At 42.1% G+C, this 25,975-nt stretch overlaps 1 protein-coding gene across 1 annotated transcript in view; it reads right to left on the reverse strand.

The window, feature by feature from the left end:
• Positions 1 to 25,975, reverse strand: part of LOC124615732 (deoxynucleoside kinase-like) — an 85,769-nt gene that overhangs the window by 23,955 nt on the left and 35,839 nt on the right. The window contains exons 3-4 of the mRNA XM_047143807.1: positions 15,097 to 15,215; positions 14,855 to 15,009 (exon numbers count right to left, since the gene is read on the reverse strand). Of these exons, the coding sequence (XP_046999763.1) occupies positions 14,855 to 15,009; positions 15,097 to 15,215 (274 nt within the window). The remainder of the gene's footprint in view (positions 1 to 14,854; positions 15,010 to 15,096; positions 15,216 to 25,975) is intronic.

The raw sequence follows: 25,975 nt of genomic DNA on the forward strand, positions 1-25,975 counted from the left end.
AAGGTGGATAGGGTGTTCTCACCTTTGATCCAGATAGCAAAGATGCCATCAAAGAATCGGAATCAGGTGATGGGTTTAGGACTCTGGATTTTTAAGGAGGATTCCTGTACCGCAGATTTGTTTGTAGGTAATCCCTTCAAAGGAGAAGTAATTGTGGGTGAGGATATAGTTAGTTATGGCGACTAGGAAGGAGGTTGTTGGTTTGGAATCCATCGGGCATTGGGAAAGTTTGTGTTCAATAGCAGTAAGGCCATGTGGATTAGGAATGTTAGTTAATATACAGGGAGGTGGTATCAACAGTGATGAGCAGGGCACCATGTAGTAAAGGGACATGAAATGTTGAGAGTCAGTTTAGGAAATGGTTTATATCTTTTATATAGGAGGGTAGGTTCTGGGTAATAGGTTGAAGGTGTTGGTCTACGAGAGCAAAGATTCTCTTGGTGGAGGCACAGTAACCGGCCACAATGGGGCATCCTGGGTGGTTAGGTTTATGGACTTTAGGAAGCATGTAGAAGGTAGGAATGCGGGGAGTGGTGGGGGTGAGTAGAGAGATGGAGTCTGGGGAGAGGTTCTGGGATGGGCCTCAGGATTTGAGTAGTTACTGGAGATCCTGATGGATTACTGGAATGGAGTCACTGTGGCAAGATTTGTAGGTGGAAATATCTGAGAGCTGGCAGAGTCCTTCTGCCAGATAATCGGTGCGGTTCACAATAACAGTTGTGGAGCCTCTGTCTGCAGGTAGGATTATTAGATCGGGATCAATTTTTACATGGTAGACTGTGGCTCTTTCTGTGGATGTAAGGTTAGTTTGCTTGTTCAGGGATTTGGGGTACGATGGTGAGGCAAGTTTAGAGGTTAAGAGATTCTGGAAAGTTAACAGGGGGTAGTTTGGGGGCAGTGGGGGTGGATGACAGCTCAGTGGAGGAGTGAACTGAGTTAGGTGAGGTTCAATATTGGTCTTTGTTTGAGTCTGATTGGTAGGGTTCATGGCAAAAAAGTGTTTCCACTGTAGGGACCGAGTGGTGGAGAGAAGATCTTTAACAAGTCTGGCATAATTGAATTTGGGAATGGGCCAAAAGGTGAGGCCTTTGGAAAGGACTGATATTTCTGTGGGCCTAAGGGTTCTGTAGGAAAGGTTCATGACTGTGTTGCAGGTCTGTTTAGGTTCTGGATTCTGTGTGGTTGTGGGAGGGATTTTGGAGGGTGGAGTAAAAGTAGTAGGTCTGCGAGACAGGGTCATCAGCTATGAGGGGACTTGTGGGAGGTTTGAGATGGTTGTAGAGATGGTGGGCAATGGTACTTCAAGGTGGGGGTAGGAAGTGAGCAGGATGGAGAGCTTTTCGAAGTGGCATTGTGCATGTTGCTCAAGTTGCTGCAGGGCAACCTGCGATGATCACGGGTGGCTAGGCTTTACAGAAGGGACTTCTTGGAATGGAACGCATGGCACCTGTCAAAATGGAGATATTGCTGGTGGTCAGTAGGCTTGATACAGGTGGAGGTACTGATGTAGCCATTTTTGAGGTGGAGGTCAACATCTATGAAAGTAGCTTGTTGGGTTGAGTAGGGCTAGGCAAAGGAAATGGGGGAGAAGTTGTTGAGGTCCTGGAAGAATGTGGATAGGGTGTCCTCACCTTTGATCCACATAGCAAAGATGTCATCAATGAATCTGAACCAGGTGAGGGGTTTAGGAACCTGGGTTTTTAAGGATTCCTTTAGGTGACTCATGAATAGATTGGCATAGGATGGTGTCATGCAGGTGCCCATAGCCCTACCCTGGATATGTTTGTAGGTAATCCCCTCAAAGTAGAAGTAATTGTGGTTGAGGATATAGTTGGTCATGGCAACTAGGAAGGAGGTTGTCTCCAGTCCAGTCACTAACATCTCCTATCCCATCAGAGGCGGGGCTACCTGTGAAAGCAGTCATGTGGTCTACAAGCTAAGCTGCAACCCTGTGCTGTATTCTATGTAGGCAAGACAACCAATAATCTGTCTGTCTGCATGGGTGCCCACTGACGAACTGTGGCCGAGAAACTGAGAGGCTTTTTGTTGTGCCTATCTGTGGCTCAGCATTTCTGCTATGTGGTGAGTAGCAACTTTCATTCTCATAATTGTTACATTCCATCCTGTATTTTCCATTGTTTGACTTTTGCCGGACGGCTTTTCTTCAATCCTGACTCAGTGCTGTTTTCCTTTGTTACTATTTTCTTTTGCATCACTATACCCAATGTCTGTCCTCCTTTCTCTTTTTTCCTGTGTTTCTCTTGTCACCTTACAAAATGCACTATTTACAAGCCACACTGTAACAATTGTCTTGGCCATGCACAACAGACGGCTACAAGACCATGCTGATTGTTGGTGCAGCATCTTATGTCTCACATTACTCCCATTTATATAATTAATACTATACTTTCAAACTGATCACTCTGTCTGCATCATTTCCTGTATTTTTGCATATTAACTCCCACACATTTCCGGTGCCACGTGATCTTGTATATTATCCTACGAAACCCTCCCCACTCCCCGCTGTTTCTCCATTCTATCCCAGTTTGCACCCACAATTCCACCATCTAGTCACATCTGCCATCCCCATTCTTCACACTTATCCACCATCAGACCTGGTACACACAGTTTTTTTAAAATATATATATATATATATATATATATATATATATATATATATATATATATATAAAAAAAACTGTGTGTACCAGGTCTGATGGTGGATATATATATATATATATATATATATATATATATATATATATATATATATAGAGGGCGCCGCTCTATGCCGTGACCGTGCAAACGGTCGACGGCGGGAGCGACATCTTTGACTTGCGGAAGTTGCTGGGCTTCCCGGTTATGACGGAGGCTCTCCCGACCGCCATGGATCCTCAGCCCCAGTGCTTCAGGTGCCAGGGCGAGGGCCATGTTGCGAAGTACTGCCGCAACGCGACGCGGTGCGTCAAGTGCTCAGGTGAGCACGACAGCCGCGCCTGCGACCGCGGCAGCAATGCTCTGCCGACTTGTGTCCGGTGTGGCGGCCCGCACGTCGCCAGCTGGCGCGGTTGCGCGGCTTTCTCTAGCCGCAGCCATGCCGGGGGCGGCGAAGCGGCCGCACCGACGCAGCAGCAGAAGAGAAGACGACGTCGGAAACGGCGTAGGGCGGAGAACAGCCCGGTGCAGCTGAGGGACGGCGCAGCAGCAGATCCACCTGCCAGGGGCGGGGACGGCCGCTCGGAAACGGGCCGCCAGGACGCAGCTCGCCCTCCCGCGAAGAGATGTGACCTCGAGCTCGGCATCGCCGTGAAGGAGGCCACAGCAGCCCTCAAAGCCGTAATGGCGGCGGAGAGGGCTGCCTTCGCAGCCGCCGTGGCTGCAGAGAAGGAAGAGGCCTTGAGGCAACTCCGTGCAGTCTTCGCCCAAGGCCTCAGTGCAGTCGTACCTGCGAACACTCCTGCGACCTCGCAGAAGGACGTTCACGCGCCTGTCCGAGCGGTTGCCCCAGCAGCACCGCAGGTGAAAGGTGCAAAGAAGAAAACCGCCAGGGCAGTCTTCATCGTGCAAGCGTCGCCGCGCTGCCGCGCCGAACTTTTGTGGTACAGGGAGTAAGCCACTGCGGCCGGCCCAGGAGACAACGAGGGAGCCCAGCCGCGGCACCGGACTGACCCAGCGAACGACCACGCAGTACATAGGTAACGTTGCACGATACCTCACGCTAACCCCCCTCACCTTGCATGCTCTGTCGCAGCTAGCAAACCGCTACTGCTCTTACTTCCCGTCCTACTGTCGCAGAGGGTTTTTTCCCTTGGCGCTGGCCTTGGCACTTTTTTTCCTCTGCTCTTACAACCGCTACCCTTCGATTGCTTTCGACCACTACTATCTCCTGATGGACCATGTTAATGAGTAGCCTTATCCAGACGCATGGATAACATCACAGCCTGCATCCTGTGACGCCTTGATTCAAAACTAACATGCATACGGAGGTGACAGTAGAACTTTTGTGATGGTCACCACGTTGGTGCGGGCGTGGAGGGGCCCCATCCTTAATAAAATCCTAGCAGCCAGTCGTCGACTCACCTCGGAAGATGTTCTCCGTAGTTGAGAACGAAATGTCAGGGAGAAGAAGTTCTACAGATTGACCACGGCAATTTAGCCCGGAAGTATTTACTATCTTTTTTACCTTTCTTTCCTGGCACTCTGTGCAGAGACCTGATTTAAATTCCTATTTTCTATAATTTTGTTCACTGCAATCCTTGTAGATAACAAAACATCTTACAGTAGCAAATTCTTTCAAATGGATACTGTGATGTGAACAGTATTTCTAAAGAATGTTCTCATAAATTGTATCTTTGGTTCATGGCAGAAATTAGTTAAAAGCTGCCCAATATTAAAGACATGTGCTAACTGGCAAATCTGTCAATCATCCTGTGCTGGCATAAACTGTCGCCAGCACACTGGTTGACAAAGAGGTTGCAAGAAGATCGATAATTAGCACTGAATCGAGCACTCTTATCAGGAGAGAGACCAAAGACAGACTCACAAGCAACTCGCTGCCAATGACTTCTCATCTACAAGTATTTAGATCGCAGTGGAGGGTCCAGTCAGTCGCAGTCAGAGTCACAGTCTCTACTTCAGAGTCAGACAGTACATAGTGACCAGAGTAGTGTACATGGTGGGACTTCTACTTCACCAGCAGTGTGTTGTGTCTAGACAAGACAGCCTAGACACAATGAGAGGAAGCCAAACGGCACACGCTCAAACTCACGCAGGCTGGCGTGAAGTCTGAAACAGGATACGTAATGAATGCTATAAAGAAAAGTACGTAGCTTCTGGAATACTTAACTTTAATCCACATTTGTAGAACATCGCTCTTGATGATACATTAATAGAATGTCAATATCAATTGAATACGGCGCCTTGCTAGGTCGTAGCAAATGTAGCTGAAGGCTACGCTAACTATCGTCTCGGCAAATGAGAGCGTATTTGTCAGTGAACCATTCCTTGCAAAGTCGGCTGTACAACTGAGGCGAGTGCTAGTACGTCTCTCTAGACCTGCCGTGTGGTGGCGCTCGGTCTGCGATCACTGACAGTGGCAACACGCGGGTCCGACGTATACTAATGGACTGCGGCCGATTTAAAGGCTACCACCTAGCAAGTGTGGTGTCTGACGGTCACACCACACAGTGAAGCTAACGTGGACTATCACAGAAGAGCTTGTACCACAACATGTGGACTAGCTTAGACATAAGTACCTTTCTGTTCTTGTTAATAAAGAACCCTGTTAATACATGTGTGCAGTTGTGTTATAGAAAGAGGATACAAGCCACCAACCAACATCCTCTCCTCGCTTCCCATGGTACAAGACTCTACAGCGGCAATGATGATACAAAAGTGGTACTGACAAAAATTTTGTGCAGATCGAAGTTAATCAACTTGGATGAAGATTTTGTTAGCTTCTCTTGTTTTTTAGCTTGCAGAGGTGTTCATTTAGCTAATGTGTCATTTGTTCTTGCGTGTATTCCGGGAGGGGAGCCGCAGAACTAATCGAATTTCTCTTTTCGGAGGCTTTGCTTGCTTGTTTGCTATAATGTATTTGTGTAAACAATGGTTACCCCACACCTTCCAGTCCCAGCCCCCATGCCTCAGCCACAGATGGCCAAAACGATGGATCTAACACAATGTTTTTAGTTTCAGAACCAACAAATTGCTGATGACGGTACAACAACTACTGGCTGCACAAACTGCATCGGCCACACAACAGACCAACAAATCAGCCCAAGTGCCGCCGACAAGCACACCACTGCTCCGGCAATTTAACGACAATGAAAAGTAATGGCTCGAATACCTGACGTTCATGAAGTTCGAGGAACTGTAAAGCTACGACACTTACTTTCGATTGTGGGATCCCCAGCGTTCAGGTTGATACAAAAACTATTCCCAGCTGCATCTCCCAATGAACTCAGTTATGACCAAGTAATCGCCGCATTAACTGAATATTATGACCAGCAAGTCCAAGTGGCTGCAGCCAGATGTCAGTTTTTTTGCTTGCAGAAAAAGCCTCCAGAACAGATGTACCATCAGTGGTACACAGAATTAACAGGCATGACTAGGAAGTGTATATTTAAGTGTAGTTGTGGCAACTTTTACAGTGATTTAATAATTAGAGATGCAATAACATTAAACGTCCCAGATAGTCGAATACAAGTACAGATCTTAAAGTACTCTGATCCATCACTTCCTCAAGTGTTGCAAATCTTAGAGCAATATGATTTGGGTGCCATAGTGGCTGATAAGGCGCCGATTCGTCGGGTCGAGCCACCCCTTGCTTGCGACAGTCCCAAGCAGCCACATCACTGAGTGTGTACACAGTTGCAAGGACAGGCATGTAGACATGTAAACAGCCCTGTGAACTTAGTGAAGTCTTGCCCTAGATGTTTTGCTTGCCACAAAAGACAGGATCGCACATCATGAAATGCAACATGTTACAAGTATGGAAAAAAAAGGCCTTGTCCAAGCAGTTTGTTTGCAATGGCACAAAAATGTCAATTTTGCCCACTCTCAGAAAAAACAGGCTCATGCACATGCAGTGAACATTGTGTTTTCCAAACCTACAACAGGTTCTGACAAAAGTAAGATTAAGGTTGTGCCTCATTCTCACACTAGTGCTGTGCAACGACATTCTATCAAACTATTTGTCTCATTACACATTGCTGGTCATTGTGTGAACTTTCAGTTGAACACAGGTGCCTCAGTAACTTTGTTTAATCATGCCATGTATGAACAAATGGCTCTGAGCACTATGGGACTCAACTGCTGAGGTCATTAGTCCCCTAGAACTTAGAACTAGTTAAACCTAACTAACCTAAGGACATCACACACATCCATGCCCGAGGCAGGATTCGAACCTGCGACCGTAGCGGTCTCGCGGTTCCAGACTGCAGCGCCAGAACCGCGCGGCCACTTCGGCCGGCATGTATAAACAGCTAGGCTCACCACGCCTTTCTAAATCTTACACTGTCCAGTGCTTGGACAGTTTGTTGGCCACTTACAAATCTCACTCTAGGACAGTGAATTTTACAATGTTGAAATCCAGAGAGAGTGAGTACATTTTCAGTTTAGATGCTTTTGATTTGTTTGGACTAAGCATCAATGGCAACATGCTTTCCATATCAGCCTTTGCATCAAAAGACAGTGTCGCTGGCTTGTTTAAAGAATTTCATAAACTATTTTCAGAAGGAATGGGGAAAGCTAATGACTTCACAGTGCATGTTATGGACAATGCACAGCCTAAGTTTTTCTGGGCCCACCCCGTTCCAATTGCATTAAGAGACAAAATAGCCAGTGAACTGAAAGAATTGCAAGATACTGGTGTAATTGCTCCTACTCAAGCTAGTCAGTGGCCAAGTCCTCTTGTTTTGTTGCGTAAGCCTTCTGGTTGCATCCGCATTTGTGTTGACTTCTAAGTCTACATTCAAACCACAGACAGTAGTTGACACTTATCCGTTACCTCACCCTGATGAACTCATGGACAGGCTTGGTGCTGGACTTTGCTATTCTAAGATAGATTTGTGTGATACCTACTTGCAAATACCATTGGATGAAGAATCACAGAAAGTGTTTGTTGTAAATACACATTTAGGCCTGTTCAAGTATTTGCATTTGCCCTTTGGCAGTGCTTCCGCACCCACCATTTTTCAACATTACTTGGAACAACTGACTGCAATAGTGCCATTTTGTTCAACTTACCTTGATGATATTATCATCTCAGGTCAAACACCAGAGGAACACATCAACTTGCATACTCTTTTTTGAGTGTTGTCAGAAGCAGGACTCAAGTGTTGTCTTGAAAAGTGTGAATTTTTCGAGTTGAACTACAGTAATTAGGTCATTTCATAAACAGTCAGGGTATGCTTCCCCTCCAATATCATTTGCTAGCAATCCATGACCTGCCTGTTCCTCGCAATGTGTCTGAACTGCAGCCAGTACTAGCCAAGATGACATCCTAAATTTGGTTCATACCGCTCAAATCATGGCTCCATTGCTCGCTTGCATCACAAAAATTTACCTTTTGTATGGATTAAAGACTGTCAAGACGCATTTCAGAAACTCAAAAATGCTTTTCTTAGATGTTTAGTGCATTTTGACCCTACCAAGCCGGTAGTTTTGCAAGTCAATGCTTCTTCCTAGAGAATTGGCGCTGTGCTTTCACACAAAATTGGTGCACAAGACAAACCTATTGCTTTTGCCTCAAAGTTGTTAACTCAAACTCAGTGCAATTATCCTCAAATTGAAAAAGAAGCTCTTGCTATTGTATATGGAGTGGCAAAATTCCATCACTATTCGTATAATCGCAAGTTCTATTTAGTGACAGATCATAAGCCTTTGCAGTCCTTGTTTCATCTGTCAAAGCTGGTTCCTACTCACTCTGCTAAAAAATTGCAATGACAGACTTCACTGCTTTCAGAGTATCAGTATGAAATTTTGTACAGACGTATGGCAAAGCATGGCAATGCAGATGCCCTGTCTCACCTTCCGAGTGACCCAGACTCCAATTTTGATGAATCTGCCGCATCTTGTTGCCAAAAGGATATACAGGACTCTGAGTTGCTGGTATTATTTCTCTTGCACTACAGAAAAATTGCACAGGCCATGGAAGCAGACCCAGACCTCAAGATTTTGTTGCATTACATTCGTACATCTTGGCCTCGTTCATTGAACAGTATCCAGAAATCAGCTGTGAGCCAATACTTTGTTCGTTGGCATAACCTTTCTGTACAACAAGGTGTGATTCTAGTTCAAAATGACAGTGGACAATTGTGTGTGCTTATTCCAAAAGTATTGCAAAAGGATGTGTTGCAATTGCTCCACCACTCCACCAAGTACATTGATGATATGTTCACACTAAACAGTTAGCGTGACGGCACTGTACTTGGTAGGGCATGGACACCCACATTGAACAGATGACATCACAGTGTCGTGCATCTGCAAATAACCAATTCGCTCCACCACAAACATTCTCAACTTGGCCTAAGACTCAATGCACCATGGCAGCAAGTGCACATAGAGTTTGCAGGGCCATTCTGGAACACTCGTTGCCTCATAGTGGTAGACTCTTTCAGCAAGTTTCCATTTGCAATGCCTATGAACTCAAGTATTGTCCTCCATATTTTACATAGAAGGTTTGCCAGAAGTACTTGTGTCAGACAATGGACACAGTTCACTTCATGTGATTTTGACCAATTTTGTGAACTAAATGGCATTCATCACCTAACAAGTGCTCTGTTTCACCCGCGGTCCATCGGAGAAGCAGAATACTTTGTACGCACTTTTAAGCAACAGATGGCCAAGCTTTGCACCACCCACACAAGGGAAGAGGTGCTGCAACCCTTTCTTGCCTCCTATCGCTTCCACCCATGAGGTAGATTATCACCGGTGGAACTTCTGCATGGCCACGGCCATTGGATGCTGTTACACTTGCTACATCCTTCACAGCATCTGGCACCACCAGTGGTCTACAAGTATTGCTTTGTGCTGCATGAGCTCATTATTTTCAGGGTTTATGGCAACTGTGGGTGCTGGGAAAGAGGCATGATCCAGGAATGCATTGGTTCTTTTATGTATTTGACTGCAGGTCCCGATGATTTTACAGCGCCGTCACCATAACCAAATTTGCGCATGTCATTTGCCCAGTGATTCTTCTGCTTTTCTTCCCCCACATTCATGGCTTCATGGGGCCACAAAGCCTTCGCAGCTGCCCACTGGTGCCACCACGGCACCCCAGGAGGAGGAGATGGATGCTGCATCCTCAGCTCCGCCATCCGAACTTGCCGACCCAATGGACCTGGACCCACCACTGCTGTTGCTGTCACTGTCATCATCATCATCATCCCAGGACATGCCTTCAGGCCTGAACATTTGCTCTGGAAGCAGTTTTCCAGAAGATGTTTCTGTTGTCTCACAAGCCAGTAAGCCAAATGATGGGATATGGTTCCTGGCTCATCTCTATGTCCAGCATCCTGCCTTCCTCCCTGTTGTTGTTTGCACCCTCACTATGCGACAACAGTGCAGCATTCTGGGGGGGAGGAATGTGCAGGCATAAGCTGTCACCAGCACAGCAGTTGGCAAAGAGGTTGCAAGATAACAGGCGCTCAATAAAGTCCGGCTATTGGGAGAGAGGCCAAAGACAGCCTTGCAAGCAATGCGTCACCAATGCCCTCTCGACCGCAAGCATTTAGATTACTGTCACGGACCAGAGGGACCAGCCAGTTGCAGAGTCACAGTCTTTAGCTTAGAGTTAGTCAGTACATAGTGACCAGAGTAGTGTACATAGCAGGACTTGTACTTCACCAGCAGTGAGGCTAATGTGGACTATCACAGGAGAGCTTGTACCTCAACACTTGGACTAGCTTAAAGATAAGTAGCTTTCTGTTCTGGTTAATAAAGAACACTGTTAATACATGTGTGCAGTTGTGTTGTAGAAAGAGGATACAGGCAACCAAACAATATCCTCTCCCTGCTTCCCATGGTGCAAGATTCTACAGTGGCAACGATGACACAATTGTCCATTGATGACTTCTCTAATCAGTGACCATGTAATTTGTGTTGAATAACAGTGACATCATTTTTAAATGGTAATATGATGCCTGAAATAAAGGCAGAGTACAGTAATAATTGGAGTGTCACTGACAATCTATTTGCTGAATCACAAGATCAGTCATTGAAACATGAACCAGCTGTAGAGTGGTGAATGTGTACAGCGCAAATAATGACTTTAAAAAAAGTAGCAGCAATAAGAATGGCAAGATGTGAGACAACTGTAACTTATCTTCTTGTTGCAACTGTTAAGAGTTATGAAGAAGCTTATCGCTTAATGTGCATACAGTTGAATTAATGATTTGTAATAAGACTGCAACTCATGTTGTTCTTGTAATTGTCAAAACAGTAAAGAAAACTTAGCATATCAGGTGCTGTAATTTATGTACAAAATTATTTAAAATAACAATCTTAAAGACGTGCATTGCTCAGTTAGGAAGGGGGATATATTTAGAATTAGGGAGACTGTCAGTAACACTGCTGCCTTTTCTGTGATAACTTTCAATACAGTTACAATAAATACTTATTTATTCCAATGTGCTCATGCAAATGCATTTTTTGCTGATGAGGAATTAATGGGGATATGTCAACGTAGCATCATGTTTTTCACTTTATGCAGGTCTTTGCAGTACCAGTCACCACAATGAGATGATAAATAAAATTATTTTTGGAATCAAGACTAGCGTTTTAACATTTAGTGGAAATATAGTCATCGATCTCCTTAGAGGTTTTTTGCCAAAGGCAATGACCCCTAATACAACAGTGAAACTGAAGGAGATCCCTTGCTGGAATGATTCCGTTCAGTGGTACAAAAAAGGAACACAGCACGTTAAGGAGAACCAGAGAGCTGCAGAAAAGAATGTGGCTGAGCTTTGAGAATTAGATAAAAATACAGAGACGTGACACTAAAGCTAAGAGATGTATTAATTCTGAAAACAATAATAATACTGGACAAAATTTTGTGAGAAACTGGAAGGAGACTGTAGAAACAACAATAAACTGCTGAAGCATCATATCGAGGTATGAGGGTATATGAAAATGGATGGAGAAATATTTTTTATGTTGGACTGGATCTAACAGAGAAAGAACCAGGAAAATCTGAAACTCAGGGAGGTGACATGCCACTGACTTGGTCTGAAGTTGAAAATACCCTGAAGAGCATGAAGAAAGGCAAATCATCCGACATATATGAAGTGAGTACAGACGTGATCAAAGCTGCTGGAATTCATGAGCTCCACTGGCTGTACAAAGTTATAAATACTGTTTGGTTGGTTGGTTGGTTTGGGGAAGGAGACCAGACAGCGTGGTCATCGGTCTCATCGGATTAGGGAAGGATTGGGAAGGAAGTCGGCCGTGCCCTTTCAGAGGAACCATCCCGGCATTTGCCTGGAGTGATTTAGGGAAATCACGGAAAACCTAAATCAGGATGGCCAGAAAATACTGTTTGGAAAAAAGGAAAAATACCAGTAAATTGCACAAAAGACATCTATCACTCATCTTCAAGAAAGGAAGCAGGCAGAAAAGGGGCAACAATAGAGGAACCACACTCCTGTCTTGTGGACTTAGTTGAAAGAGAAAATTACTGAATGCTATATAAGAACCACTGTTGAACCATAGCTTGAGGGAGAGCAGTATGGTTTTAGAGGTAAAAAAACAAAAAAATAATTTTTGCTGTTATAATAATAATTGAAATATACTGAGAGAAAGGACGATATACCATCTTTATCTTCCTAGTGTTAAGAAAGATGTCTATGATAGTTTGCAAAGAAACAAATTACAGGGATGTCTGGCAAGGAGGAATGTACCAGACTCTTATCAACAACTGAGTAATGTTGTACAACCACTGCTAGAGCTACATTCAGATGATTTACCATAAACAAAGGAGTGCAACAGGGAGTTTGTTGTAACTTTTCATCACTGTCACTGATGAAAAATAATGAAGAGTGAAATAAAAAGCTGTTAAGGAATTCAACACATTGCCTTTGCAGATGATGTGGTGATATGAGAAGCACAGAAGAAACTAATTATGTGGAATCACCAGCTGAAGCAGTTTGGTCTTAATAATCAGGCACACAAAAATAATTCTGATGACAGCCAACAGACAAAGATTACATGTGACCATCAATCTGGATTGAAATAAGTTAGAAAATGTTAATCTCTTCCAGTGCCTTGGTAGTATTGTAGCTAAAGGAGGAAAATCTTCTGCAGAAATCATGAATAGAATTCAAAAAGCAGCTACTTTTACCACCAAGTTAAGTCCCTCCTTTGGGTTAACCTACTTCCTGTAAGACCAAAAAAAAGTCAGTATCAGACATATTGTTTAGCACTATCTATGAATGGTCTTGGCAGCCAGAGACTGTGGTCACATGTGTTAGAGTTGCATTTGTGTGTGTGTGTTTTTTGTTTAATGCTGATGAAGGCCTTTTCAGTCGAAAGCTTACGTGTTTGACAGTCTTTTTGTCGTGCCTACCTGTGGCTCAACATCTCTAGTATATTGTGTGGTGTCACCGCCAGACACCACACTTGCTAGGTGGTAGCTTTAAATCGGCCGCGGTCCATTAGTACATGTCGGACCTGCATGTCGCCACTGTCAGGGATCGCAGACCAAGCGCCACCACAAGGCAGGTCTCGAGATACGGACTAGCACTCACCCCAGTTGTACGGACGACTTTGCTAGCGACTACATGGATGAAGCATTGCTCATTAGCCGAGCCAATAGTTAGAATAGCCTTCAGCTAAGTCAATGGCTACGACCTAGCAAGGCGCCATTAGTAACATTGCATGTATCTAAAGAGTCTCACTTGTATCGCCACAATCTCCAGATGTACCAAAAGGATGGATTAAAGTTAAGTATTCCAGAAGCTATGTACTTTTCTTTATAGCATTCATTACGTATCCTGTTTCAGACCTCACGCCCATATGCGTGAGCGTAGCGCGTGCCTTTCGGCTTCCTCTCATTGTGTCTAGGCTGTCTTGTCTAGACACAACATATTGTGAGTAGTAATCTGTCCCTTTCATAATATTATTGTTATGTCCTTGAAGTGAGTAACATCAACAGTAGAGAAAATGGTAGTTCCTGGCTACAGAAATGGAATTCCTAAGATCAGTGCTCCAAATAACAAGAAAAGCCAAGGGACAAAATGAATAGATCTGTCAAGAAACAAGCAAGGCAACCATTATGCAAAAACATAAGAAAATCAAGGTTGAAATTGTTTGTATGTGTAGAGACAATGGATCAAACAATTATAGTGAGAAAAATAACTCGAAAATAAGCTTGGAGGCAAGAGACCTAAAGGTGGCCCAGGAAATGTTGGATCACTCAAATGAACCACAGATTTTGAAGGATAAGGAGTGGAATGGTACCAGGTTGAGACAGAAGTATACATGGACAGACAAAGATGGAAAATGATCTTATACCTCACCCATACAACTGGAGATGGTTAATGGATGATGGTGGTGGTGGTGATGACTTAATATACACATATTTAATGTGATCATAGATAAAGTTTGGAACTTTCATTTCTACTCAGATTCCACACTGATATATTGTGCAATGTAATGATTTAATCTAACTGTCAATGTGTTTTTTATTTATAACTGACACAAAAATGGTATCTTATTTCTTGTGACTTACCATTACTTTTGTTATATACCCATTAAAATAAGGCAAAAGAAATAAACATTACTATAATTCAAGTCATTGTTTGCTCAACTGCAGGAGAAAGGACAATTGTTCTTGAGAGACTGATTACACATTGGATATTTTCAGTTCACATTTCCAAAAGTTCCTTTCAGTGGGATCATTGGAGATGTTAATAATAATAATAATAATAATAATAATAATAATCACAAGTCTTTCAATTGGTGCCACATTGGTGACTTGAATATCATTAAAACCGACAGCACCCATTTTTTTCCAGGCAGTCACCCATCCAAGTATTGGCTATGCACAATGTTGCTTAGCTTTGGTGATCTGGTGGGAACCAGTGGCACCAATGTGGCACAGCTATTGGGTTCGTAAATGTTGAATGAATGAATGAACATATGGGTAATGAGCAAAGTATGAATTCCCTCTGAATGCTGAGAGTGATTTTTCCTGATTCATCCAACCACCCAACATTTAAAGTTGAAGCAAAATCTGTTTTTGAGATAAATTACTTTTACTTTGCGACATAATACTGTATTTCAATATTTTTTAATAAATTGTAGCCTAATCTACAAGTACTTCCCATTCTACTCACATAAGTTTAATACTTACAGGAGCAGGACACGAAAACGCACTTCTCTCATACAGCCATCTCTCATGCAACTGGTGAAGTTTCTCTAAATACTCCAATGAAATGTTGGCCTCTTCTTTACGACCTCTAGATACAATTCTTTTATGAACAACCTTTGGATCTGTTCTGAGATAAACTGCAATGATACACAACAAGAAATAAATTTTAAATAAATGAATACTTTCTGTAAATGCATGGTACATTTCCCAAACATGTTACAAACCAATCAGGTCACAGCGCAGATCTACTCTGGACATAAGCCACTTGAACCACTCATCCAGCACAACATACTCAGCATCAGCCAGATTCCCATTATTTTTTAAATTCTCAACAAAGCAATACCTGTTAAATGAATAAATAACACTGTTCATTCACTGTAAACATTGATAAAACTTCTAAGTACCCCTAAATTTGGATACTGCACTCATTAAAAAGCTGTTGTTAAAGTTACAGTTGATTAAAAGTTTAATTTCAGTGCATCTGCAGCTGAAAAAGTGTTAGCATAAATATATTTACAGTAACTAAGTGTTAAATAGTGATAGTAGTCAGAGTTTTCAGGACAATGACGCTAACGGCTACTTACTATAGTATTGTTACAAACAATAGTCAATATTTTCGAACACATTATTTATAAATAAAGCATTTGCACTCTTTTTATTAATTAAGAGGATAAAATAACAAACTGTGTTACTACATTTTAGTGAAAAGTTGTTTCACATTATATCTGTGCAATAAATGCAACTTAACCTGATCTCAGTCTCCGGAATAGCCACAATTAAATCAAGTACAGGAAACATCTTTTATGAAAATATTTAATAATACATGGTGTCCCACTCAAACCTCCCTGATTTCAAGGTCTCAGGAGAGAAAAACCACAGTAGATATGACAATGAGAAATGCACAACATTGTAGAGCGTATCAAAGAATTTATATTCCCACATCAGAAGTGCAAAGTATCGTCGGCAGAGTGCAGCAGGGTAGCATGAAGCAAAAATGGCAACTCCATAGCAGTGCGCGCAAGCAGTAATGTGGTTTGCAGAAACAAAATCGCCAATTACTGCGCAAAGAAATTATCGTCGTGTGTGTGAATATGATCCACCTGATGTGAAAACAATTAAGGAATGGTATAGGAAGTTTCTGGTGACAGGGAGTGTTCTGAAACATTCTGGCAGTGCACATTACGGAGTTTCAGAAGCGAAAGTGGAGGACATCAGACAAACGTTTCTCAGAAGCCCACATAAGTCAATTTGTCAAGCATCTAGGCAACTTGATGTACCTCGATCAACATTGCATCATGTAGTTCACCAGCGTCTTCATATGTGTGCTTACAAAGTGCAAATTCTGCAAATCTGATGCTGAACAACAAACCACACTGACAACAATTTTCTGCAGATATGCTGCAGCATATTGATATGGATGCCAGCTTCCTGGAAAGATGTTTATTTTCAGATGAGGCAACTTTTCATCTATCATTAAGAGTTAATAGGCATAATGTTTGGATTTGGGGTTTGCATAATCTGCACATTGTCATTGAACATGTTTGTGATAGCCGTAAACTAAATGTCTGGTGCAGGCTAATGCACGACACGACTGTTGGACCGTTCTTCTTTGTGGAACAAACAGTGAATGGGACAGTGTATCTGGACATGTTGGAGCAGTTTGTGTACCCTCAGATATGAGACTTGCCACCCAACATCAGTTTTCAACAAGACAGAGCTCTGCCGCATTGGTCAATGGCTGTTCGTAAGTTCCTGGATAGGAAATTTCCCAATCGTTGGATCGGATGCGGAGGACCTGGCCACCAAATTCACCCGACATTATGCTGCTTGATTCCTTCATGTGGGGATTTGTGAAGGACCACATATATGTAACCAAGGTAGACGATATTCCTATGTTGCGACATCAATATCACTAATGCGATTGCAACAATAACAGAGGAAATGTTACTAAGAAATTGGCAAGAAATTGAATATAGACTCGATATTCTTCGTACTACAAATGGTTCACATATAGAGGTGTATTGATGATAAATAAATAAATTATTTGAGATGCTCTACAATGTGGTGCATTTTTCATTGTCATATCTACTGTGATTTTTGTTTCCTGGGTCTTTGAAAACAGGGAAGTTTGAGTGGGACACCCTGTATAATATTTAGCTAGCTCAATGATGTGTGTATATCATTTACACAAGCTTCTTGCATAAATGACATTTCATTATCATGTCAGTCATTCTTTAGTAAATAAAATTACAAGAAGTCATGTAATAAAATTTTTCATTGAACTGTTACCACACAGCAATCTTCCTAGACAAAAAACTACTTTCATAATGGTAAAGTTTGGAAACTGCTGCAGAGTAGTGAGAAGTGGTCAGCTGTGAAGGTGTGAAGTATGTGAGTTTACAGGCCTAGCTGGCTCCTGGCTTGGCCTGGGAGGCTAATGCTTTGGCAGGGTAGATTTTAATAAGCTTGATCACAGCAGGGTGTTGAGTACAAAGGTGGTCTAGCATAGGTAACAGCCGAAAATATGTGAAAGGATACCGATTCTCGAGCCAGCTATGAACGCATGCTCAACTGCCAGTGTCACTTTCCAGCTTTGAAATATTTCTCACCAAAATTACATACAAAAATACAGAATTGAATCCAATGGACCTATGTAATAAATGAGGATACTAAAGTGTGTATCATGAGTTTAGTGTAGCATAGCATGATGCTGCAAAAACTCTCATGTTTAATTAACTTCAAGTTTTATAAGCAATGGTAGCAAAAACACTTTAATTTACACAACTGGTAAATCAAAATCGTCACAAAGTAATGACAGCAAAAACACTTAAAATTACACAACTAGTGAATCAAAACTGCCACAATCATAAACATTATATCAAACAGAAGATGAACTGTACAGTGAATACATACTGACATGGTTTGTTTGGCACTTAACTGGATCCAGAGTACCAATGATTTGATTAAAATAAACTAATTAAATTGAACAGAATGAAACATACTCAACAGTCACACATTTACTGATGTCAGCATGTGTTACCCTATACCTTTACCACTTTCCTAAACGAATTTGTGTTTAGATATGTAAGATATTTCTGTGCCAAATTAAGTATTTTGCAATTAGATTGTGCCTCCAGTTAAGTCGGCTGTGATTAAAATTTAGTGTGTGCAGCATAAAAACCAATAGCAACACATAAACAAGCAGGGAATTGTGCTCTGTTTTAAGATGCCACAATTGTAAGTATAGAAATATTTACTTGTATTTGCTTATTTTAAAAGTTGTGCATATGGCACCATATAATGTTTTCATCAATAGTTAGTGTAATAAGTATGTTGGTTTTGTAAGATCAGCAAGTGACCCCCGTGAGCAGGTGGCCATTTCAATAAGTTTTAAGAGAAATTACATACTTTCAGTTATTAACATTTTGACATAATTTTGTAAGAAGTTGTAAACATGATTAGACTATATTATGCTTCTGCCTAATGTCAAGCAGATAGTTACCAAGAGAACAATCACCTGCCAAATGGTGATGGTGATATAAGCAGATGCACCACTTCATTTAGTCACTTAGTATCAACAATACCACAAGGCTGCATCAGGACAATGTGTACAGTTGCCACCCCAAAGAGCCCAAGTGGACATTATGGAGCCAATTTTCACAGATAGCTCAGTGCATGTGAACTTTCAAAAACATTGCCACAGATCATCTTCACACTCAACATACTTAATCAGGGTGTATACGTGGACAAGGAAAAAAAATTCTCAGGTTTCTCCTGGATTTCCCAGTTAAAAATACACTTTCTCCTGGGTGAAAACATACTTTTTCCCTGTTAACTGGCAGGATATTTTCTCTCGGAACTGTATAACTTATCAGTCCTTTGAATGATTATGGTTTTATACACGGGCGTAGAATTTCCTGGTGCTTTAGAAAACTAAACATAGGGTAAAAAAATGAGTTTTGGAAAGATCTTTGATGTGCAGCAACATGTACGCTGCATATTTTCGTATTACGAAAGTATAAATTCGAATTCCACCAAACACCGCATATAACTTTCCAAAGCATTGAAATCGAGATTGCAATGCACTTTTGTAAGCCAGTCATAGCTCATGTCATGTGATCTCGCCAGCCGATGACAGCGGGTATTCAGAGCATAGGACATGTGATGTAGTCAGCCAATAGCAACATCACTGTTAAGTAGCGCGAGCACACAAATAGAAAAAGTTAATGGTTTAAATTAATATACATAGTGTTGCTACACGAAACGCAAAGCTTTCACATATAATATTGGTATATAAGATTAATATGCTGCAAGAGAAGGTAAGCTTTCACATATAAAGTTCGTCTTTTATGCACGTATTACACTTTAAGGTATATCACACAAATGTGCCAGTAAAATTTTTAATAACGGCATAAATGTCTGATCTTCTGGGCTCGTTCATCTAAATGGCTCATCATCAAGGAGTCAATTTTTAAATGAGAGTCAAACGCTCTGCGATTTAAGAAATTCATCGTACATTCTCGCACAGGATACAGTAATATCCTTTGTTGGAGTATCGGTTCTTACCAGTCACAATTACAAAAATTTAACTGATAACAAAAACGATGAAAGATCCCCGGAATCCTAAAAAATTCCCAGGTTTTTTCCAGTTTTCTCCCGGATGAAAAAATTCCCGGGTTTTTCCCAGATCTCTCGGCTGTCCCGGGTCATATACACCCTGTTAATGTATATTTTCTCTAAATGAATTACTGCAAATTGTTGCTAATCTGCGTTTCCATAATTCTGCCGTAGTTTGTACAAACCTACTAGGCCCTTTGAGGAGGCTGTATAGCTGCTGCATGCAAGAAAGCTGCTTCAGAATGGCAACCACATTTCTCGGTAAGGGGTTCTCTTCCTGCCACCTATTTATAATGGACACAATGTATATTTGGTGAATACAATAATATGGTTTCCATTGGTTTAAATAGGTGGGGCTGCTGTGCCTCATGGTCTTTTGCACTTAATCACTATCACTTGATTGTGTCTGATGGACAGTCGGTTGTGAGTCTGGGTAGCTTTTGGCATGATTTTGAACCTGGTCTCTCAGAGAAATCCAGCATCACCATTTCGACACTTGAAAATTTTATGGGTGGTAGAATTTTTGAGCAGTGCATGGGGACTTAGGCATTTTCTAGCTGCTTTTGAATGTTGTATGTTGTTGCAACTGGAAGAGTTTAGCTTTGCACAATTGATAGTTCTGTTTTGTACTGAAGTTTAGTGCACTGTGAAGCAGCATCACTGATAACTTTAATATTGACTTGTAGTCAGGAAGAGGATTTTGGCTCAGCTTTTGTGATAGGTGATCAAACTGGGGAATCTGCCAAATCTTTTTCACTATTCACGCAATCTTAACTGCATTTAGCCATCATCTTAATTCTTTAACCTTGTTGCAGAAGCCTATACATATTTGTGTAAAATTTGATATAAAATGAGAGTCTGGAGAGCACTCCTACATTTTACATAATACACTCCTGGAAATTGAAATAAGAACACCGTGAATTCATTGTCCCAGGAAGGGGAAACTTTATTGACACATTCCTGGGGTCAGATACATCACATGATCACACTGACAGAACCACAGGCACATAGACACAGGCAACAGAGCATGCACAATGTCGGCACTAGTACAGTGTATATCCACCTTTCGCAGCAATGCAGGCTGCTATTCTCCCATGGAGACGATCGTAGAGATGCTGGATGTAGTCCTGTGGAACGGCTTGCCATGCCATTTCCACCTGGCGCCTCAGTTGGACCAGCGTTCGTGCTGGACGTGCAGACCGCGTGAGACGACGCTTCATCCAGTCCCAAACATGCTCAATGGGGGACAGATCCGGAGATCTTGCTGGCCAGGGTAGTTGACTTACACCTTCTAGAGCACGTTGGGTGGCACGGGATACATGCGGACATGCATTGTCCTGCTGGAACAGCAAGTTCCCTTGCCGGTCTAGGAATGGTAGAACGATGGGTTCGATGACGGTTTGGATGTACCGTGCACTATTCAGTGTCCCCTCGACGATCACCAGTGGTGTACGGCCAGTGTAGGAGATCGCTCCCCACACCATGATGCCGGGTGTTGGCCCTGTGTGCCTCGGTCGTATGCAGTCCTGATTGTGGCGCTCACCTGCACGGCGCCAAACACGCATACGACCATCATTGGCACCAAGGCAGAAGCGACTCTCATCGCTGAAGACGACATGTCTCCATTCGTCCCTCCATTCACGCCTGTCGCGACACCACTGGAGGCGGGCTGCACGATGTTGGGGCGTAAGCGGAAGACGGCCTAACGGTGTGCGGGACCATAGCCCAGCTTCATGGAGACGGTTGCGAATGGTCCTCGCCGATACCCCAGGAGCAACAGTGTCCCTAATTTGCTGGGAAGTGGCGGTGCGGTCCCCTATGGCACTGCGTAGGATCCTACGGTCTTGGCGTGCATCCGTGCGTCGCTGCGGTCCGGTCCCAGGTCGACGGGCACATGCACCTTCCGCCGACCACTGACGACAACATTGATGTACTGTGGAGACCTCACGCCCCACGTGTTGAGCAATTCGGCGGTACGTCCACCCGGCCTCCCGCATGCCCACTATACGCCCTCGCTCAAAGTCCGTCAACTGCACATACGGTTCACGTCCATGCTGTCACGGCATGCTATCAGTGTTAAAGACTGCGATGGAGCTCCGTATGCCACGGCAAACTGGCTGACACTGACGGCGGCGGTGCACAAATGCTGCGCAGCTAGCGCCATTCGATGGCCAACACCGCGGTTCCTGGTGTGTCCGCTGTGCCGTGCGTGTGATCATTGCTTGTACAGCCCTCTCGCAGTGTCCGGAGCAAGTATGGTGGGTCTGACACACCGGTGTCAATGTGTTCTTTTTTCCATTTCCAGGAGTGTATTTTATTTAACAGTCTTGATCGCAAAGTTTAGAACAAGATTACTGGTTTCAGCTATGCAGTAGCCATCTTCAGAATCTACAATAAAACTAGAAGGAGAAAACATTACTCTCTGCTACATTAAAACATTACAAAACAAAACAGGAATTATAATAAAAACATGATATATCTCTCATTCTGCTGCACTGCAACATGTCATAAACATGTAAAAATAACATGAAAGCGCTGGCACGTCGATAGACGTGCCAGCGCTTTCATTTGGTAAGTCACATCATCTTTGTTTTTTGATATATTTTTCCCACGTGGAATGTTTCCCTCTATTCTAAAAATAACATGAGTTTAAGTTGCCATGCATGCTTCAAGTGTATATATACTGTAGGATGCAAATGCTGTTCTGGATGTCACTGATGCACGCAGATAATTGTACAATGTAATTAAAAGAAGGTCCATTTAGAGATACATTTTTTAAAAATATTCTCAGGTGTATATAAGTGAGTAAAAGAACTTTTATATTTCATTACATATAGCTGCCGTTGCAGTTTGTCGGTTGACGGACAGTGCTATGGTTGTCGGTTCACACATAAAAATGTCCCTCACCCCATTACTCCCCCAACATGATATGTTGTCCAGATCATCCGGCAACAGGGCAATCCCACAGCCAATCGGAGCACATGGCGCCAAGTTTCTGTGGTTCAAAAATTGTGCGTTGTCGACCTACACAACATTAGTAATTCTTGTTCCTACTGGTATCAGCTATCCAGGGTTAATATATTGTGACACAATTTTTCTCCACCCTGTATATACTGGTTGAAGTATGCATGGTAACTTTCACTAATGTTTATTTTTACATGTTTATGATTTGTCGCAGTGTAGCAGCATGAGAGGTAGATTGTGTTTATATTATGATTTCTGTTTTGATTTGTAACCTTTCAATGTAATAGACAGTGATGCTTTCTTCTTTTATATCTGTTGTAGATTTTGAAGACAGCTATTACATAGCTGCAACCCATTATCTTGTTCAGAAAACTTTGCAATCAAGACAATTAAATAACAAAGTATCTATACACATTTGATAATTTTATGTCTGTTTATCATATTTATTCTTGTGGTTTTAGTGAACAGTCTTCACTAAATTATTTATTATTTTGTTTCTACAATATTTTCATTCATTTATTTAAATTATTTCTCTGTTCATTAATTGCTACAGTACGTGCTAAACTTCATACATGTAAACCATGTGTGTGGAACAAATCTATTGTAGATTGCTGGTGCTGTTATTAGAGCATATACACGATGGCGGATGACCCACTCTTATGACTGTAGCACCATACTTTGTTGTCAGGGTCATTCACTAGCCCACACCTCAATAAATCCTAGCACCAATTCAAGAACATTGACACAACATGAATTGCACAATTTTCCTAACTAGGTGGTTCAGCTTGCATGCAACCAGCTGACATAGAGACATGGCTTTTGACACTGTAGTAGTTGCGACTGTCACACCATGATTATGGAGAAAGAGCAGCTGATCTTGAAACTCAAATCTGAACTGGATGTAGCACATTTGGAATTAAAAGAGTTGATAACTGTAGTTGGTAGCCATAAAGTTACATTAGGGGGGATGGTTGGACTCCGGCCAAACCTGCCAGAGCAGGGAAGGGATTCAACAGATGCTGCAAGTCTCCCTGTTTGAGTCTAGATCTCTTCAACAACTTAACTGTTTTGGATACTGAAGACACAAGTGTGCATATAACCCATGGAGTCAGGAACACTGCGACACAACAGGGAACAAAGTGTGAGCTAAGGTTAGTAATAGTCAGAGGAGCTCCTGCTAGCGAGTATACATATCTTAACTAATACAGAACTTGTCAGGTAGTGATTATTGGATGACTAGCATTTCTAAACTGAGTTCTAGGCTCAGTGATGTCACCTGTCATTTAGGCTCTCTGTGGGAAGATCATATACTGAACAATTGGAAGTCCAGGTAGGAATATCAACAATATTACAAAAAGGATAGATGTTGTAGGGAGGCACAATGTAAAGACTGATACACATTTTGGCCAGAGCCTTCTCCAGAAAGGAACACACACACACACACACACACACACACACACACACACACAAACACACACAATCATGTATTAGACTTTTGGGGTGCCAGGAACAGTTTGGAACATACCCTCAACTACACTATGGGGCATGACATCAGGCACATCACTGGAAACGCTCCTCACACGAATGTGAAGATTGTGTCGCTCTTTGAGCAATGTGACAAGCCTTGGATGAAGTGTTCTGTTTAACAAGTAAATGCAGAACTGATGCATCACAATTCACACACTCATACCACACAGCACCTGGTCTATGTCTGAATGCTTTCCAGTAAGAGGTTACTTGGATGACTAGTTTCTAGAAGCATTCAATGTAACCAGAATACTCTCTGTCCAATCCTGTGATCTCCAATGTTTGCACTAGGACATTTTTAGCGTAAATATTTCCAAAAGGCAGAGCTGCTCAATGACTGGACTTAACTACAATAATAAATGGACAAACAAAAAATGATAGCTTGGACAGGGCAAAAGTTAACAATCATAACACACTTAGACTTTCACACTGAAATATAGCAAGCTAGTTCAATAAGAAAAATGAGCTTCTTAGTCAATAAAAAACATTTAAAAATATTAAGGTATTTCTACTGATGTGCTATGTCTAATAGAACATCATACAAAAGTTACAGAAATTAAACAGATCTACCTAGAAGGATACAAGTTGGTATCACATTAATTTCAATATAACTTGAGGATAGGGGGAAGAGGGTGAGTATTTACACAAAAAAGGGAATAATGTTCTAGGCAACAGACTTTACTGAATACTGCATTGAACATCTTTCTAAGTGCTGTACTTCAGAAATAGACTTGTAGGAGGAGGAGGAGATTAGTGTTTAATGTCTCGTCAACAATGAGACCATTGGAGATGGATCATAGGCTTGGATTAGTGAAGGATGGAGAAGGAAATCGCCCATTCTCTTTTGAAGGGACCATCCCAACATTTGCCTTGAGTGATTGAGGGAAATTATGAAAAATCTAAATCAGAACCGTCGGACACGAGTTTGAACTGTAGTCCTCCTGAATAACAGACTCAGAAACATATAAGACAGCAGTTCTAATAGTCTGACTTAAAAGAAATAACTGTGAAGTTACTGTGTGTGGAGCTTTCAATGAAGATTTCATCTCATATATAGTTATGATTGAGGGTACATGGAGTTACTGATGTCCAACTTTGGCTTGACTCACACAGTAACACTCCCATCAAGAATAGGACAGAGTGCAACAGCTATTGATTTATATATAAATCCATCTGTCTTTAACAAAATAGATGTGAGCACCATAATAAATGGTTCATCTGACTATGATGATTAAATGATAGTAATAAAGAACACTGGTCAATCATGTTTAACCAAGAAAGGAAAAGGAAAATTTCACAGACTGTAAATAATGACTCAGTAACACTATTCAGAGACTATTTACAGGAAGAAAAATAGAAAGAAGTTTTCCTAGAATCCACAGCAGATGAGAAATTTAACTCTTTCCCAAAAATATTCTCACAACATTATATTTTCTTTCACAGTGGGTCAGGGATATTTACAATAGAAACTGAGGAATAAGGTTGCCAATATCTGGGATCAAAATATCTACACTGGTGTCCAAACTTAGAGCAACAAACAGAAATTTTACAAGGTTACATTTATATTGCCACAAAATAGTAGACAAAAATGTTCTTAATTTTTTTCCAACTTAACGGATTTGCACATGTTCCGACAACAGGTTAATGTGCTCAGTATGGAGCGCGACCACCTCTGGCACCAATACAGGCCTGACAACAATGGGGCATGCTGTGAATGATGCCATCCATTTCTTGCTGGAGCAATAACGCCCATTCTTTCTGCAGAACTGCTCACAGGTCTTGGAGAGTGGTTGGTGGATGCTGACATGATGCAACTCATCTCCCTAATGCATCCCAGACATGCTCTGTGGGATTCATATCGAGAGAATGAGCAGACTACACCATGTAGGCAGTATCTTCTCTGTTTCCAGGGAAATATCAACCATCTGTGCTTTATGAGTTCGAGCATTATCACCCTTCAATACAAAGTCTGGGAGCACAGCACCACACAACAAC

Source organism: Schistocerca americana, chromosome 5 (genome assembly GCF_021461395.2).
Source record: "Schistocerca americana isolate TAMUIC-IGC-003095 chromosome 5, iqSchAmer2.1, whole genome shotgun sequence".
NCBI lineage: Eukaryota > Metazoa > Arthropoda > Insecta > Orthoptera > Acrididae > Schistocerca > Schistocerca americana.